At 44.2% G+C, this 13,751-nt stretch overlaps 2 protein-coding genes and 1 long non-coding RNA gene across 3 annotated transcripts; 2 read left to right on the top strand and 1 right to left on the bottom strand.

Annotated features, from left to right (window-relative positions):
• Positions 1–2,243: 2,243 nt before the first annotated feature.
• pnn (pinin, desmosome associated protein) lies at positions 2,244–7,646 on the top strand. The gene is made up of 9 exons (XM_035610458.2): positions 2,244–2,399; positions 2,836–2,931; positions 3,409–3,480; positions 4,022–4,097; positions 4,301–4,395; positions 4,601–4,676; positions 5,004–5,159; positions 5,468–5,606; positions 5,704–7,646. The coding sequence occupies exons 1-9, from the start codon at positions 2,287–2,289 to the stop codon at positions 6,960–6,962; spliced, it is 2,082 nt and encodes a 693-aa protein (XP_035466351.1). The 5' UTR covers positions 2,244–2,286; the 3' UTR covers positions 6,963–7,646.
• A 575-nt stretch (positions 7,647–8,221) lies between these two features.
• On the bottom strand, positions 8,222–13,651 carry gemin2 (gem (nuclear organelle) associated protein 2). Its single transcript, XM_035610460.2, has 10 exons — positions 13,297–13,651; positions 12,167–12,251; positions 11,643–11,732; positions 10,479–10,538; positions 10,174–10,290; positions 9,878–9,922; positions 9,688–9,756; positions 9,018–9,128; positions 8,755–8,813; positions 8,222–8,650 (listed from the first exon to the last, which is right to left on the bottom strand). The coding sequence occupies exons 1-10, from the start codon at positions 13,416–13,418 to the stop codon at positions 8,611–8,613; spliced, it is 798 nt and encodes a 265-aa protein (XP_035466353.1). The 5' UTR covers positions 13,419–13,651; the 3' UTR covers positions 8,222–8,610.
• On the top strand, positions 9,589–13,267 carry LOC124851011. The gene is made up of 4 exons (XR_007032165.1): positions 9,589–11,763; positions 12,197–12,261; positions 12,454–12,769; positions 13,060–13,267. It is a non-coding gene; the product is annotated as an uncharacterized LOC124851011 (long non-coding RNA).
• Positions 13,652–13,751: the final 100 nt, after the last annotated feature.

Below are 13,751 nucleotides of genomic sequence, written 5' to 3' on the forward strand. Positions count from 1 at the left end.
ATTACATAAGACGGAAACGCTTAACAAGACTCTGGCCCTCGAAAAACAAACTGCTGCAGGCTGAGCAGCCACAGGCGAACGGTGTCTGACCTGACTCCTGACCCGGCCGTTGAATCCACACAAAGAGCGGGAGCGCTTGACGCACACTGTCGGATTTGGTCGACGCGAGCGGTTATGCAAGCGGATGTTCGACGGGTGCGTTTGCACCCAAACACACGCGCAGACACGCGCACGCTGTGGCAAAACGGGGAGAGTCTGGGGCCTAATTTTAGCCTGTTTTCTGCCGTAGACGGAGCTCAGACAAAGAGCTCGTTCACGACTGGATAATCAGACTATAAGATTACCACGCTGGCGTGACCCAATTAAACTGAAAACAATTCCAGATTTTTTTTTGTGTGGATCCCTACAGTCACTGGGAAAGGGGACAAAAACCGTGATCCAAGGTGTTCACCTGTCATGCCCAACACGTGAATGAAACAAAGGATTTCTGTTGTGTGACTGCACACAATGACCTTAACATGCTGGCAGATGATCAAGACCAAAGACATATATGACGTCACTGGCGTGTCAAACACTTGTGCCTGTGTTGAGTGGAAGAAAACAAACTATATTCTTAACAGTGCATCACTTTAGGTGTCATTTTGAGAGCAACATGCTACAAATTCATATATCTCCTATTAACGTAATGTTAATTTTGGTTGCGACTTTGTTTTTCCCGGAAGATAAAATGTTTAAAGTGAAATGAACTCATCATGTTTTGTCATGAACTGTTAAATGTGCTTTTAACCTGTGCTGCTCTAAACAGGGGCACATATCCCAGACTCCCAGGATTTGATCATCTAAAAATATAAAATAAAACAAAAATATCTGACAAGATTTTTGAGGCTGTGAGTTTTGCAGGTGTTTGTCGGATAAATGTATAGAGAAAACAATGTGTGAATTGTGTTTTTGGATGGATTTCCCTTCAAGGCAGGCATTGTAACTAATTAAACAAATTTAGCAGTAATGTAACACACATACACACACTTCCATAATTACTTTTCTACACACAAGAAATTTTGTTTGTGATGCACTGTACACACAAACACACACACAGACACAACACAGAGAAGATAATGTGGCAGGACGAATCATGAGCGAAACAGCAGAAATCCAGCAGTGCCGCATGCGGATGTGAGCCAGGAAATCCGCTGTGGTTTGATGGAAGAGCTGCAAGAGCAAAGCAGAAAGAGGTTTCATGTTCAATGTTGGGCTCACAATCCAGAGGTGGTTTGCTCACACTGCGATTTGTGACAACATGTCAGGCAAAGGCAAAAGGTCCATACACTGGGGCAAGGGGAACTAGAATGGCTCTCAGTAGAGCTCATGCCTTTGCCAAGGCCCACAGTTTCTTTAAACTCAATCAAGTCCCTCCAAATTACATATATTCATAAGGGATATCAGTCCTTTAAATCTGCCTGTTTTTTTCTCTTATGCATTGCTCCCTGGGAAATTGGAGAAAATTAAAAAAAACTTAAACATGCTATCTTTTGAATTTAAAAGAAATTCATTAAAAGAAAATCCTGGATCTGCCCCATTTTCTGGGTCTGCACCAAAATATTATACTAAAATCTTAGTTCTATAGCAATTCCCATCCTTCCACTGAGTTTGTGGAAATCCTTTCACTAGTTTTGGATCCTCCTGCTGACAAACAAACAATGAAAACAGACAGGGGCGAAAGAATAAGGTAATAAATCAAATGAAAACTTTACCTTCTCCTGTTATACAATCTTGGGAGATACATATTTGCAAAAGCTCAATTTAAGTTCTTAAAATATAAGCCAGTTACTATTCAGATATTTCTTATGTTAATATTCTAAATGCTGTTGTTTAATGTTAAATGTTTGTCGAGAGGTAACAGAACTTGTGACTTCCGACACCAGGTGCATCCTCGGGACTCAACTTCAGGATTGCAGGTGCTTTGTTTCCCATCAAATATTTTTCAAATGAATTATTCTGAAAATAATCCCCTCTTTTGTGGGTGTGGAGATTGGTGCACATAGCAACATGTTGGTAAAGTATTAACAGCACCTAATAACGAGCACACAGGTAACATTGGGCCAAGTTTTAATTTTTTTTAATTTCCCATTACTGTGCTGTCACACAGTTTCTGATGTACACTCAAGTGGCAGCAGGTGGCGGTAATGCGCCACAACGTCGGTCAAAACAGAAGAAGAAGCCGCAGCAGCAGCAGACATTAACCACCGTAGAAGAAGAAACACGTGATTCGCGCTAACTGGTAGCAAGATGGCGGTTGTGGTGCGGAGCTTGCAAGACCAGCTCGAAAAAGCCAAGGAAAGCTTGAAACACGTGGACGATAATATCCGCAAATTAACCGGACGTGATCCCAATGAATCGAGGTAAAAGATAGGGCGGCTTTTTAAAAAAAATGTTTTAGCTTTTGGCACATTCTTAGCGTTCAGCCGACCGACTCATGCTAGCGCTTAAACGACCGCGCTAGCATGAGTCGGTAAACTAGCAAGACAGCACAAACAGTTGCGTTGATCTTTCCGAACCTACACACGTGTCCTAGCTGAAGAATAACCCACACACAGAATGCACACGCCCGGGACGATCGACGAATCCCTAATTTTGGAAATATCAAATCGCAGCTGGTTAGCTGTTGCTAGGCCTCGAAGTAGGCGTCGTCCGAGTGGAACCACAAGGCTGCCCCGTTTAAGTAGATGCCAGACCCGCGTTACACGACAGGGTTTCCCTTCGTTTCCCGGTGTGCCCGTGGACCGCCCGAGTCCGGTGTGTTGACCTTGTTTTTTTCCTGCTGTGTGTCGTGTCTAGGCCGGGCCAGATCCGTCGGCTCGGCGGCCCCATGGCAGGCGTCGTAGGAGGAGGAGGAGGAGGAGGTGGTAGAGGCAGAGGAACCAACCTGCTCAGGTAAAGCTCTGCTCCAGGTGGCTAACGCTCCTTCACAGATCGACAGACCCAGGTCGTGGTCGTGCAAGGCCCTGCGAAATGCACGCAGAAAACAGGCTTTTATCATTTTATTTAAACAATTCCAAATCAAGTGTTCTGAACAAAAGGACATTTCTTCAATTATGTTTCCGGTTTAGATTTGTTCCGTTGCTTCAGTCTATGGCAATTATTGAATACAGTTAAAGCAACTCGCCAGCACCACTAACTACAGTTTTGATGACTGTACTGAACCTCAATCATCAACATTCAAAACATGGAACACAGTGACATTCACGAGTGTAGCACTACCTACATGATTGTACCTATTAAACTGGCTACTGGGTGTAAAATGCATTGACGCAATCTTAGTTAGACTCACTTGAAATGAAACAATTTGTGTAATTTAGGAATGTTTTCTTTAATTTATGACTTTAATATGTATCCGTGCCCTTTCCCCAGGCGCAGTCTCTCGGAAATAGGAAGTGCCGGCCCCCCTGCCAAGCAGAGAGACATCGAAGGAGCTCTGCTGAGGTTCGGTCTTGATTTAAAAAACAAAAAGCAAAACAACCAATATATATATATATATCATATACGTATACATGTCATTTCACGAGGGTGAAACATTTACATTTAAATTTGGGGATGGGAAAGTGTTCAATCAGGGCTGATGTGATCAAATCAAATTTCAAATAAAAAATTCTATGATAGAATTGGTATAGTATAAGATTAGATTTGGTGAAACATTTCACCGTTGGCATATTCAAGATTTACCAGATTTATTTATCCAAAGTAAGTTTAATGCCTATATGAGGAAATATGTTGCTGCCGCGCCTTGGAGAAATTCCAACCGATTTATTTTAGAGGGACTTACTCAAGCGTAAAGGCTACAAAGAAATATGACGCTTGTGTTCTGATTGGTGTCATGCTGCTGCCTTAGTGTTATTTTTGCCCTTTTTATTGAGCGGATGTCATTTCAGGCTACAGTTGCCTTTCAGACAGGTGTGAGAATAACAGTTGTCATGTTTTCAGTGTTTAAGTATTTGTCTCTAATGGGCGTCTTGTGTGTCTTCAGGCTGGCAGGGGACCAGAGGGCCAGGAGAGATGCGCGCCACGACAGCGACGCCGAGGATGACGATGACGTCAAAAAGGTAAATAACGCCCGTTTATCCTTTCTGAGAAATAATTTGTTGTGCTGTTCATTTGTGCAGGCTGTGGAAATAAAGTTGTGACTTAAGTGGGTTAGTTAAAAAATTGACTTGCCATGTAAATTACTCTAGATTTCATTTTCTGAAGGGTTGTTTTAAGACCGATAGTCTCAACGAATGTTTGTTCCCTTTTCTCCTCCCCTCAGCCGGCGTTGCAGTCGTCTGTCGTAGCTACCTCCAAGGAGCGAACGCGCCGAGACCTCATTCAAGATCAGACCATGGATGAGAAGGGCAAACAGAGGTAGGCCAACATGAACCCTGATGCATGTTTATACTAAGTGAGCGATTGTTAAGATCAATGTGATCAGTTAAATTGCACCTGCAAATAGTGGAAATAGGAAATGGGGGAGGGGGAAATATTTTATCGTAATAGGTCAATATTTAATCATTGTTTTGTTGCTCAGAATGTTTAGTGTGTGATGGTGGGTTTGTGTTCTCTCGGTCAGGAATCGGCGCATGTTCGGCCTGTTGATGGGGACCTTGCAAAAATTCAAACAGGAGTCCAACGTCTCTACAGATAAGGTGAGTAAATCAACTAGTTTATTAGTCAACTGTTGAGGCGACTGCATCACTAAAACTGAAGCCAATTTACAGAGTCAATTCTTAATGCAGCAGTATATTACTCAGGCTTATGTCAACAAGGCCAAGATGACAAAACACCCCGAGAATAAGTACTTTGTAAATCAATATTGTGATAATGAGGAAGAACTGAATTTCTGATTTCAGTTTCTCAACACTATTCACAGATAAATTGTTAAATGGAGACTTTACACAATAAGTTGGGTTAGCAGCTTTATTTATTTCCTTCCTTAATCTTTTCTCCGCCCACCTTCTGCTTTGCCCCCGCAGCAAAAGAGGCGCACAGAGATCGAGCAGAAGCTCGAAGTTCAGGCTGAGACAGAGAAGAAGAAGGTGGAGAGCGAAAAGAGGGAGCTGTTTGAAGAGAGGCGAGCCAAACAGACTGAGCTGAGACTACTGGAGCAGAAGGTGGAACTAGCTCAGCTGGTGAGAAACTACATATAACTTGGTTCAAAAGGTGGAAACGAGCCGAAGTAAAGTGGAAAATAAAGGTTCCGACTGGTCACTGGAGTTCTACATGGCCTGTTTTAGTTTAATTCTGAATGCCATCGCCTGTTTGTTTCAAAGCTAAAAAAGTTTTTTACTTGTTATTGTATCTGTACTTTTGTCGATACTGCTGTATAAAGTAGTAGGGAAATAAAATGGGATTTGCACGAGCATTAACTAATACTTCACTGACTCAGTAACATAGGGTGTCAAAGAGAAATGTAACCATCTCTCTCTTCTATCAACAGCAAGAGGAGTGGAACGGTCACAACAGCCGTCTGGTGAAATACATTCGCACCAAGACAAAGCCTCACATCTTCTATTTGCCTGGAAAAATGTGCTCCGCCACACAGAAACTCTTCGATGACTCCACCAAGAAACTAAACGGTCAGTTGGGTTTTTCTCCTGGAAGCACGTCAATTGTATTTTCACCTTGGTAGGTGTTATCCAGTCGTGTAACCAGTGAACCTTTGTCTCTGTGTAGCTGTGTTTGAGGAGAGGCGCGAGGCTTTTGCCGAACACCTCAGTAAGATGGAGTCCCGCCCCCGGCGACAGCCAAACCGCGACCAGGATGGCAACACGGCTGCAACAGGAATGGACCACCGAGCGGAGGGTAAGCCCGCAGGTCAGATAGTCAAGGTGGCAGGTAACCAGGGACATATGGAGGAAGATGAGGAGGAGGAAGATGAGGAAGAGGAGAGGGGGAAGGAGGGGGATAGAAAGGTGAAGGGTGAGGATGGGGAAAACGAGCAGATGGATGGGTTGCAGAAGGTAGATGAAGAGGTGGAGAAGATGGAGTTGGGTGAGGAGGGTAGGAAGGAGGAGAAGAAGGAAAGAGAGGGGGAGGGAGTTAAGGGCAGCGAGGATCAGAGGGGAGCGGGAGAAAAGGGACAAATGGAGGTTAGTCCAGGGTTAGAGGAGATGGAAGTTGAGGGGGAGCAGGGGGACAGGAAAAAAGAAGAGGCAGGAGAACCAGAAGGTGTACAGAGGCCCGCAGACCTCCAAAAGGAAAAGACCCAAGACACCCAGTCCTCCGAACCACCCATAACCAGCCAAGAGGCACCAGAAACCAGTCAGCAACCCCAGCCCAGTCCCAGTCCCGCTGCAGGGGAACCAGCGGCACAGTCCTCTGAGACCCGAGGCACCTCTCCTACCCCAGAACCCCTAACTGCCCCCACCGTGCCTGGTCAGAATCTCATCCTCCCTGGCTCTAAGGTACAGGACTCTGCAGCCGAGAACCAGGTTGCAGGGGGGAAGACGGTGGAGGAAGCCTCACAAGAGCTGCCTGATCCTCAGGAGGCCCCCAGCACCACGCCGGCACCCTCCAAGGAGGACGGGGACAGTGGGAGAGGGAGGAAGAAGCAAAAGGAGCCGAAGAAGGTCCGCAGTCATAGCAACAGCTCCTCCTCTTCGTCATCTGGCTCGTCCTCCAGCGGGAGCTCCTCCTCTTCCTCCTCTGGCTCGTCCTCCAGCGGGAGCTCCTCCTCTTCCTCCTCATCGTCCAACAGCAGCAGCCGAAGTCGCAGCCGCGACGGCGGCAAGCGCAAGAGGAGGCCGTCGGACAGAGGCAGGAAGAAGGGAGAAGACAGGAGTCCCCGCAAGAGTGGAGGGACCAGTGGAGGGGGACGGGACTCGAAGGGATCGAAAGAGAGGAGGAAGAGGAGGAGCGACGAGGGGAGGGGCCGATCGTCCCGCGGCGACAGGGAGCATAAAGATAGAGACAGGAAGGACAAGAGGCGCTAACCTGCTTCTCGTCCAGCCTCTGTAGAGACGCAGGGAAAAAGACCTCCAGCCATTAATGACACCAGATGACTGAAGTTTTTAACTGGTATTCAAACGCCCTCATTTTTCACATAAAGACCACGCTGGTAGTTTTAACGCAAGAGGATAAAAATAATCTGAAACAATAGATGACTGGTTATTATTTTCCTCCCACTTTTCCCCGTAGTAATGTAAACTGGACTTGTTAGTCAGAGCGGTGCCTCTGGCAGGGCTGCTCCTCTGGTCGGGCTCCGGACTAAATGGGTTTGAGGTAGGAGAGTTTTACATTTTAGACATTTAATTTTAAATCCAGATGATTTATTCTCTAGCTCTAACTGGGGGTTTACAGAGGTCTTAAGTGGCGCTGCAGAGAAAAGATGGTGTTGAATGTTTTTTGAGGGGGCTTTTTTTTCATCCGAATCATAATACCATAGGCTGGGGTATCTGTGGTTATGGTCGCATTGACCAGTTGTTGTGTTTTCAAGTTGATGTGGCACATTAATCCCAATTTGGCTCCACTGTTTTATCAATGTCGAGGCCCATGTATGTTCCTCACATGGCTACATGTGATGTGCTGAAATACTGGGTTAGAATCTGTTTCGTCATTATTATTTTTTTGTACCAGCTGATAATTTGCTTCAAAATAAAGGTGAGGTATTAATGAAAGTGTGTGGTATTATTATTATTATTATAATTATTATGGCTCCAACATCAGATTTTGTGGCTGTGGCTGATGAGATAGAGGGTTGGTGGTTCTATCCCTGGCTCCTTTAGTGTCCTTGGGTAACAAACTTAACCATAAATTGCCTCTGACGCTATTCCAACAGTATGACTGTTCTAGAAAAAGTTCTGTATAAATGTGACTTGTACTGTACATCGGTTGGTGGATAAGACTAAGTAGTTGAAAAGATGGAACTGGAGAAGGTTGTTCTCACTTTGATAATTTTTTAACTAATGTTTAATCTAGTTGAAGGTTGATGTGGTTTCAGCTCTACATACACCACATAATTTGAAGTCTACAATTAAAAACCAAATACAGCAAAATTAGTGATCAGTTGAGAATGACCTTGATCTATCGGTGTTAGATTTCGTGGTGATATTTCACTCAAGACCATTTCTGACCTAGGTCCATGTCATTTGCATTGTTTATAATATCAGTGTAAATATTGGCTGCTATATTTTTCTGGGCTAGAAACACTTGACACCACACTGTCCATAAACATAATCATACAAATCACCAGTTTATTAGAAAAGTCTTTAATATGAACCTTTGAACCAGAAACATGGCGACTTCAGGACTATATTCACCAGGAAAACAAGTGGCTTATCCTGATAAAAAATAACAGTGATCCTACTGGTTTGACTGCATCAGTTCTACCAGCACAGATCTGTCCAAGTGACCAGAATCAATAATATCTCAATAACATTAGTTGTGTTCACAATTGTGGCCTGTGGGCTCCAGACCCTCCACAGCCCCATGTGGACGTGTTTATTTCCATCCATAAATTTGTCTTGGTCGAGCGTCTTCACGTTGAGTCATTTGTAAGATCCTGTTGCTTGACTGCAGAACCCGCTGCCTTAACGTTGCGTCAATTAGACTCGTTCTTCATGTCTTGTTGATATGTCGTGTTCACTCCGGCTGATCTGCCAGATCATTCTGCTCAAAGTATCTGCGCGTAAAAAAAAAAAAGGAAGTTGATCACAAAAGTAAAATATGACACTATACATCTACAATTGTGCCTTGATATATAAAATGTTGGACACTGGTAGATACCTGGCAACAAGACAGATGAGCAGGTTGAGGGCAGGAAGTTTCTTGTCGTCCTGACTCTCCTGTGGAATCATGGGAGCCGCACAGATTGTTAGGTGGTTTCATTGCTATGAAAACGTTATGAAGAAATTATGCAATAATCATGAGTTATTGTTTTTGCCCCAAAGATTCATATAACGACACCAAAAATAGCAGCTTGTATATATTCAAATAAAAATCCACAGGTGGTCTGTCGTGGAGCAGCAGTGGTACAGACGAGGTCCTACCAGCGTGCTGCGGAGCTTGGCACATCTCCTGGCCAGCTGTCTGATGGAGGAGTGGGCTTCAGGCAGCAGGGGCTTCTCCAGGCAACCCAGTAAGGCATACAACCAGCAACCCTGAAACAAAACGGCCGTCGTCAAGGTCTGTGCGCACGCTCCTATTCCACATGTTCTTCAGCTGAAAACAATGAGCATAGTTTTCCACGTGCAACATTTCAACAAAATGTGATTGTAGTATTAGACAACACAGGAAGCAGTAGCCACTTGAAGAAAACCTGACTGAGGGCGCTGTCACACCTGCCTTGTTCGGTCCGAACCAAAGTTACAGGTTTGATGGGGACCACGGTCCGGACCAATGGACTAAAAATTTGGTCCGACCAAAAGAGGTGGTTTCGGTCCGGATCAAACTGAGACATGGTTTGGTTCGTTGGCAGTGTGAGAACTTTTCTTTTGTATGGTTCGGACCAATTACAGGAAGTTGAGGCGGCGAGCTACCATAAAAGAAGAAAAAGAACTGGCCCCCCGCAAAATTGACAACACATTGACAGAAATCCCTCAACAGGTATGTCTTGTGAAGTTCTTAAATGTGAAACCAAAACTAACCGGATCAAATGTTTACAATGTGACAAAAACGCGACTTTCAGGTGTGAAAACGCTCTTCGTCAACCAAACTCACCAACTGTGGAACAAACGCTCCTTCCTCAAACCAGCTGATGAGAATCTCTAACACCATCAACACCGTGGACTGTCAAACACACAGAGAGAGAGAAGAGAAGAGAGGCAACATACAGATCAGATTATATATGTATACATTAGTTAAACTGGTTCAGAGGGTGAGATAAGTTTCTGTGGTTAAAGTGATTTACCTGGTTGAGTCTGCACACGATGCTGAGGAAGGGAGGGAAGCCCACCTACACAGAGACACGCATTCATCAACCTGTCGGTCAGGTTTAAGGCTCCGTGGTCTTAAATAATTAATCATAACTTCCAACTGTTTGTGTATTTATCAATAAGCTAAAGACAAAGGAGTGGAGTGTTTTTCATTTCAACGTCTGAGTGACAAAAAGGAAAGATCCGGGTTTACACAAGAAATATTAACGGTTGAATAAATATTTCACTGAAGGAGCCTTTATCCGTTTCCATAGAAACACCTTCATACAACCTTGGTGTAGTCCAGCGTTGGCTCCGTTTCTGCATCTGCGTCACAGGACGATGTGCCAAGATAGACCTTCTCCCCTAAACAGAACCTCTTCCAGCCCTCCTCGTCGGTTAGCCTGGGCTGTGACACAGAAAAACACACACACACACGTTACAATTATGACTAATGTACAGTATACCCATATCAAGTGATCAGTGAGTGAATCCCTAGACGCCCTTGAGGTGACACACGTGATACAATGTGATGCTAATACATTTAAGATGTTTTCAAATTATGGAGTGAATTATGAAACTCTGCCATCTCCTCACCACCATCACGTTGTCATCCAGAGTCTGGTTGCTCCAGTGTCTTCTGTTCTTTGTGATGCTCTGAAAGCAAAGTGCAGAACAGATTGTAAACCTACATCGGGACACAGTTGTCCTAAAAGTTTCATCTGGATTTAAATGATTTGGCAATCCTTTGTTTTGCCATTCAGGAACACGTAATCCATTTTATTCTGTTTCGGTTTTTCAAAGCAACATTGGATTGGATCACCCTGGTCCAGATAAAAACTAATTCAAGATGACCAAATCTGGATTACCAGCGCTCCTCTGCCAGACGAATCTGTGTCTCTGCTCTTTCTGTTTGTCATTCAAGAAGTTCAGCATGAGCGACATGTAATAAGGGATGCACTTGTGTGATTGTTATTCATATAAGGTGATAAATGAAAGTTAAAACAATAATTTTTGTTTTGATATTTCACAGCTATTGAGGATCATTTTAGGGGGACAACATCCTTTTGTCTAACCTTACTGCACCGAAAAGCCTAATTTCTACTTAATCTACTTTATCACTATAATGGTTTGGGAAAAAAAATCTGGTGCAAAATAAAAATCAATGTATTTATACTACATGATATAAATGTTATTTTATTTGACTTATTTTAAAAGTTCTAGGACATTTTGTTCCTGAAATCCAGTCGTAAAATAGTCTCTGTTGCGATCAGATTAATCCAGATTTTTTTTTCTTTTTTGAGGGGGGATCAAAGTTTTACCAGTCCCACCCAAAAATATGAACAATGATTGAAACATCCAGATTATAACCAAGATTGGACGTGATGTAATCCGATTTCAGAATCTGTTTTTGTTTTGAATAACCCATTTTCAAGACTGGAGCCGATCCATTATCCAAACTCCGATCAGATTACTCCTGAACAACTGGGCCCAGACTGAGTTTGACCGTCCACTTTATACAGTGCAACTCAGCCATTGTGATTCCTGCATATCTCATATCAAACAAATTTATTTTACTACCCATGTCTTGGATTGCACTTCTCCAATTTATTTGTCAAACACAAATTTACCAACTGCAGTTGATCCGTGTACAGAAAAAGTAATTGATTAAATGAGTAATTTGAAACGTGGTGCCTGCATCATATTCAAAATTGAATAATTTCAGGTTTATGACAGTTTAATTCATTTGTTTTGCTTTACCTGTCTGACAGCTGAGAAGTTACTGACTTGCTGCTGCTGCCAGCTGAGACTGGGGCAGAAGCCCAGAGGAGCAGCGTGGCAACCCGCCACCTGAAACAGAGAAGGGACTGTTCTCAGACATGTGATGGGACAGAATATACTTTCATCTCACCTGATCTCATATACGTGAAAACATTATCCATAGGCCCCTGACGGCTCATTGAACACTTAAAGTAAATAGACAGGCTACTGATGGATTTGATTTACATGTTTACAAAAACAACCTCCTTGAGCAGTCGTCGCTCGGTTTAATTTGCACATATTCACCCATTCTTCCACTACCTTCCTTTGATATTCATTTTTAATGTTAACTATTTTAATCTGGCCAATGAACATTATAGCATTTGTAAAGGTTCATCCTCAGATGGCCTTTGTAATGAACACATACAATACACACAGAAGACAAATAGACAATAGAATGATCATTAAGTAAGTGTAGTAGTATATTCATTGAAGAACACACGTCAGTGTGCACATTGACTCACAGATGCATTCACTGTTTGTTTCTTCTGCAGCTTCTTGGGGTCGATCTGAGCAACTACCACCTCCGGACACAACGAAGCCTCCAACCTGGTGAAATGTAAACAGATTCATATTTATATTACACAAGCACAAAAATGGCTCAACGGATATATTCTACCCACACAAGAAGCGTTTTGATTTTAAGTACAGATGTAGCCAAACGTGTTGATACCTCTACACTTGAGGAAAAAGACTCGCTAGTTTTGAAAATCACATGGAACAGAATACTGGGACGACATTTTTTTTTCAGGCTGTCACTCCGATCAAGCTCTTAATGAGACTCCTACATCGTCAGCCAAACTGCTCCCGTTCTCTCCGTTTGTTGACGGATGCCTCCTTCCAACTGCGAGTGAGTTTCAGCTCTTTCCACGGTTATTTCATCCTGGATCATGACTGGTGGGACGGGGCCACCTCTGAACCGTCCGACGCGTTCTCCTCGTCCGCTCTTCGTCTCTGCCTTTAGATCATGGTATGTTTTGGGGACACGGCCTTGTTCCGGTCTCGTCAGCTTCAGGAAGCGACTCGTGGACTGCGACTGGACACTTGCCGTACCTTTGATCTAGAAGGTGAGCATGTGTCTTTTTCCATTATTAAAAATGTCCTTATGTTCAATCCTCCGGCCACAATATTAACGTAAACGTGAAGGGCTTCGGTCACAGCATCATCAACCTGCTTGGAGATGCTCTTGCAGCTTTTACACTGCCGATTCTTCATCATCATTCCCCGTTTCTTTCTCTTCCCTCCATGACTGAATACAAGACTAAACACCAATTTGAAAACAGCAGTCTGCCTGACACATCAACACGCGACACTCATCCACCACCACTTCTAACAGGGATTTTTCTTTTGTCTCCAGGTCATGTCAAGTCAATGAGGGGAGGAAACAAGAATCCAGCTCCTTTGTTTTACACTCAACACTTCGGTTTCAACAGTCCCACAACTCCTATGAGCACGTCTGCACAATTTTGAGTATAATAGTAACGTCCAACGACGCAGCACAAGTGACACGCTACACTAATGCTCCACTGTCCAGCCAGGACGCAGAGGATCGTCCGGGGGGTACGGGGGGGACGGGGGGGGGGGGGGGACTCACTGGACTTGTCGCAGGTATTCCTGGGGGTTCCTCGGCGGTCCCTTCGGGTCCAGCTCCTCGGTGCCGGCCGCGAACTCGAAGGGCAGCAGCCTCGGCATCAGCTCCTCCACCTCCGACTTCATTCTGTCACACGTGGCAGCCTATTTTATTTATTTATTAATTTTTTTTATTTCTTCTAACCAAACGTCTGAGCCCAAAGGTTTGCGCGGTCCAAACTGAGGCGTGCAACTGGGACACAAACCACCAAAACAAACGACGCTGCTCCACAGACTAGGCAGCCATCTTGCCTGTAAAAACGGAACTCTTGTGCGCGTCATCGTCGTCACCGGAAGCACTAATCACGTGAGCAGCGAGGAGGCGGGACGCTGCCCGGGCACAGCTCGGTTCAGTACAGTAGGAGGTATGACACACACGAGGCAGGCGTGAAGGAGTGAAGCACAACATATATCCTTTGG

Source organism: Scophthalmus maximus, chromosome 15 (assembly GCF_022379125.1).
Source record: "Scophthalmus maximus strain ysfricsl-2021 chromosome 15, ASM2237912v1, whole genome shotgun sequence".
Taxonomy (NCBI): Eukaryota; Metazoa; Chordata; class Actinopteri; order Pleuronectiformes; family Scophthalmidae; genus Scophthalmus; species Scophthalmus maximus.

Bases quoted from the DNA above. Each gene is read 5' to 3' on its own strand.
- pnn (XM_035610458.2), top strand. From the start codon at position 2,287: ATGGCGGTTGTGGTGCGGAGCTTGCAAGACCAGCTCGAAAAAGCCAAG. The intron at 4,396-4,600 runs GTAGGCCAACAT...TCTCTCGGTCAG, and splicing joins GATGAGAAGGGCAAACAGAG to GAATCGGCGCATGTTCGGCC. The intron at 5,160-5,467 runs GTGAGAAACTAC...TTCTATCAACAG, and splicing joins AGGTGGAACTAGCTCAGCTG to CAAGAGGAGTGGAACGGTCA.
- gemin2 (XM_035610460.2), bottom strand. From the start codon at position 13,418: ATGAAGTCGGAGGTGGAGGAGCTGATGCCGAGGCTGCTGCCCTTCGAG. The intron at 10,539-11,642 runs GTAAAGCAAAAC...CTTTGCTTTCAG, and splicing joins ACTTCTCAGCTGTCAGACAG to AGCATCACAAAGAACAGAAG. The intron at 8,814-9,017 runs GTAGGACCTCGT...ATGATTCCACAG, and splicing joins CCAAGCTCCGCAGCACGCTG to GAGAGTCAGGACGACAAGAA.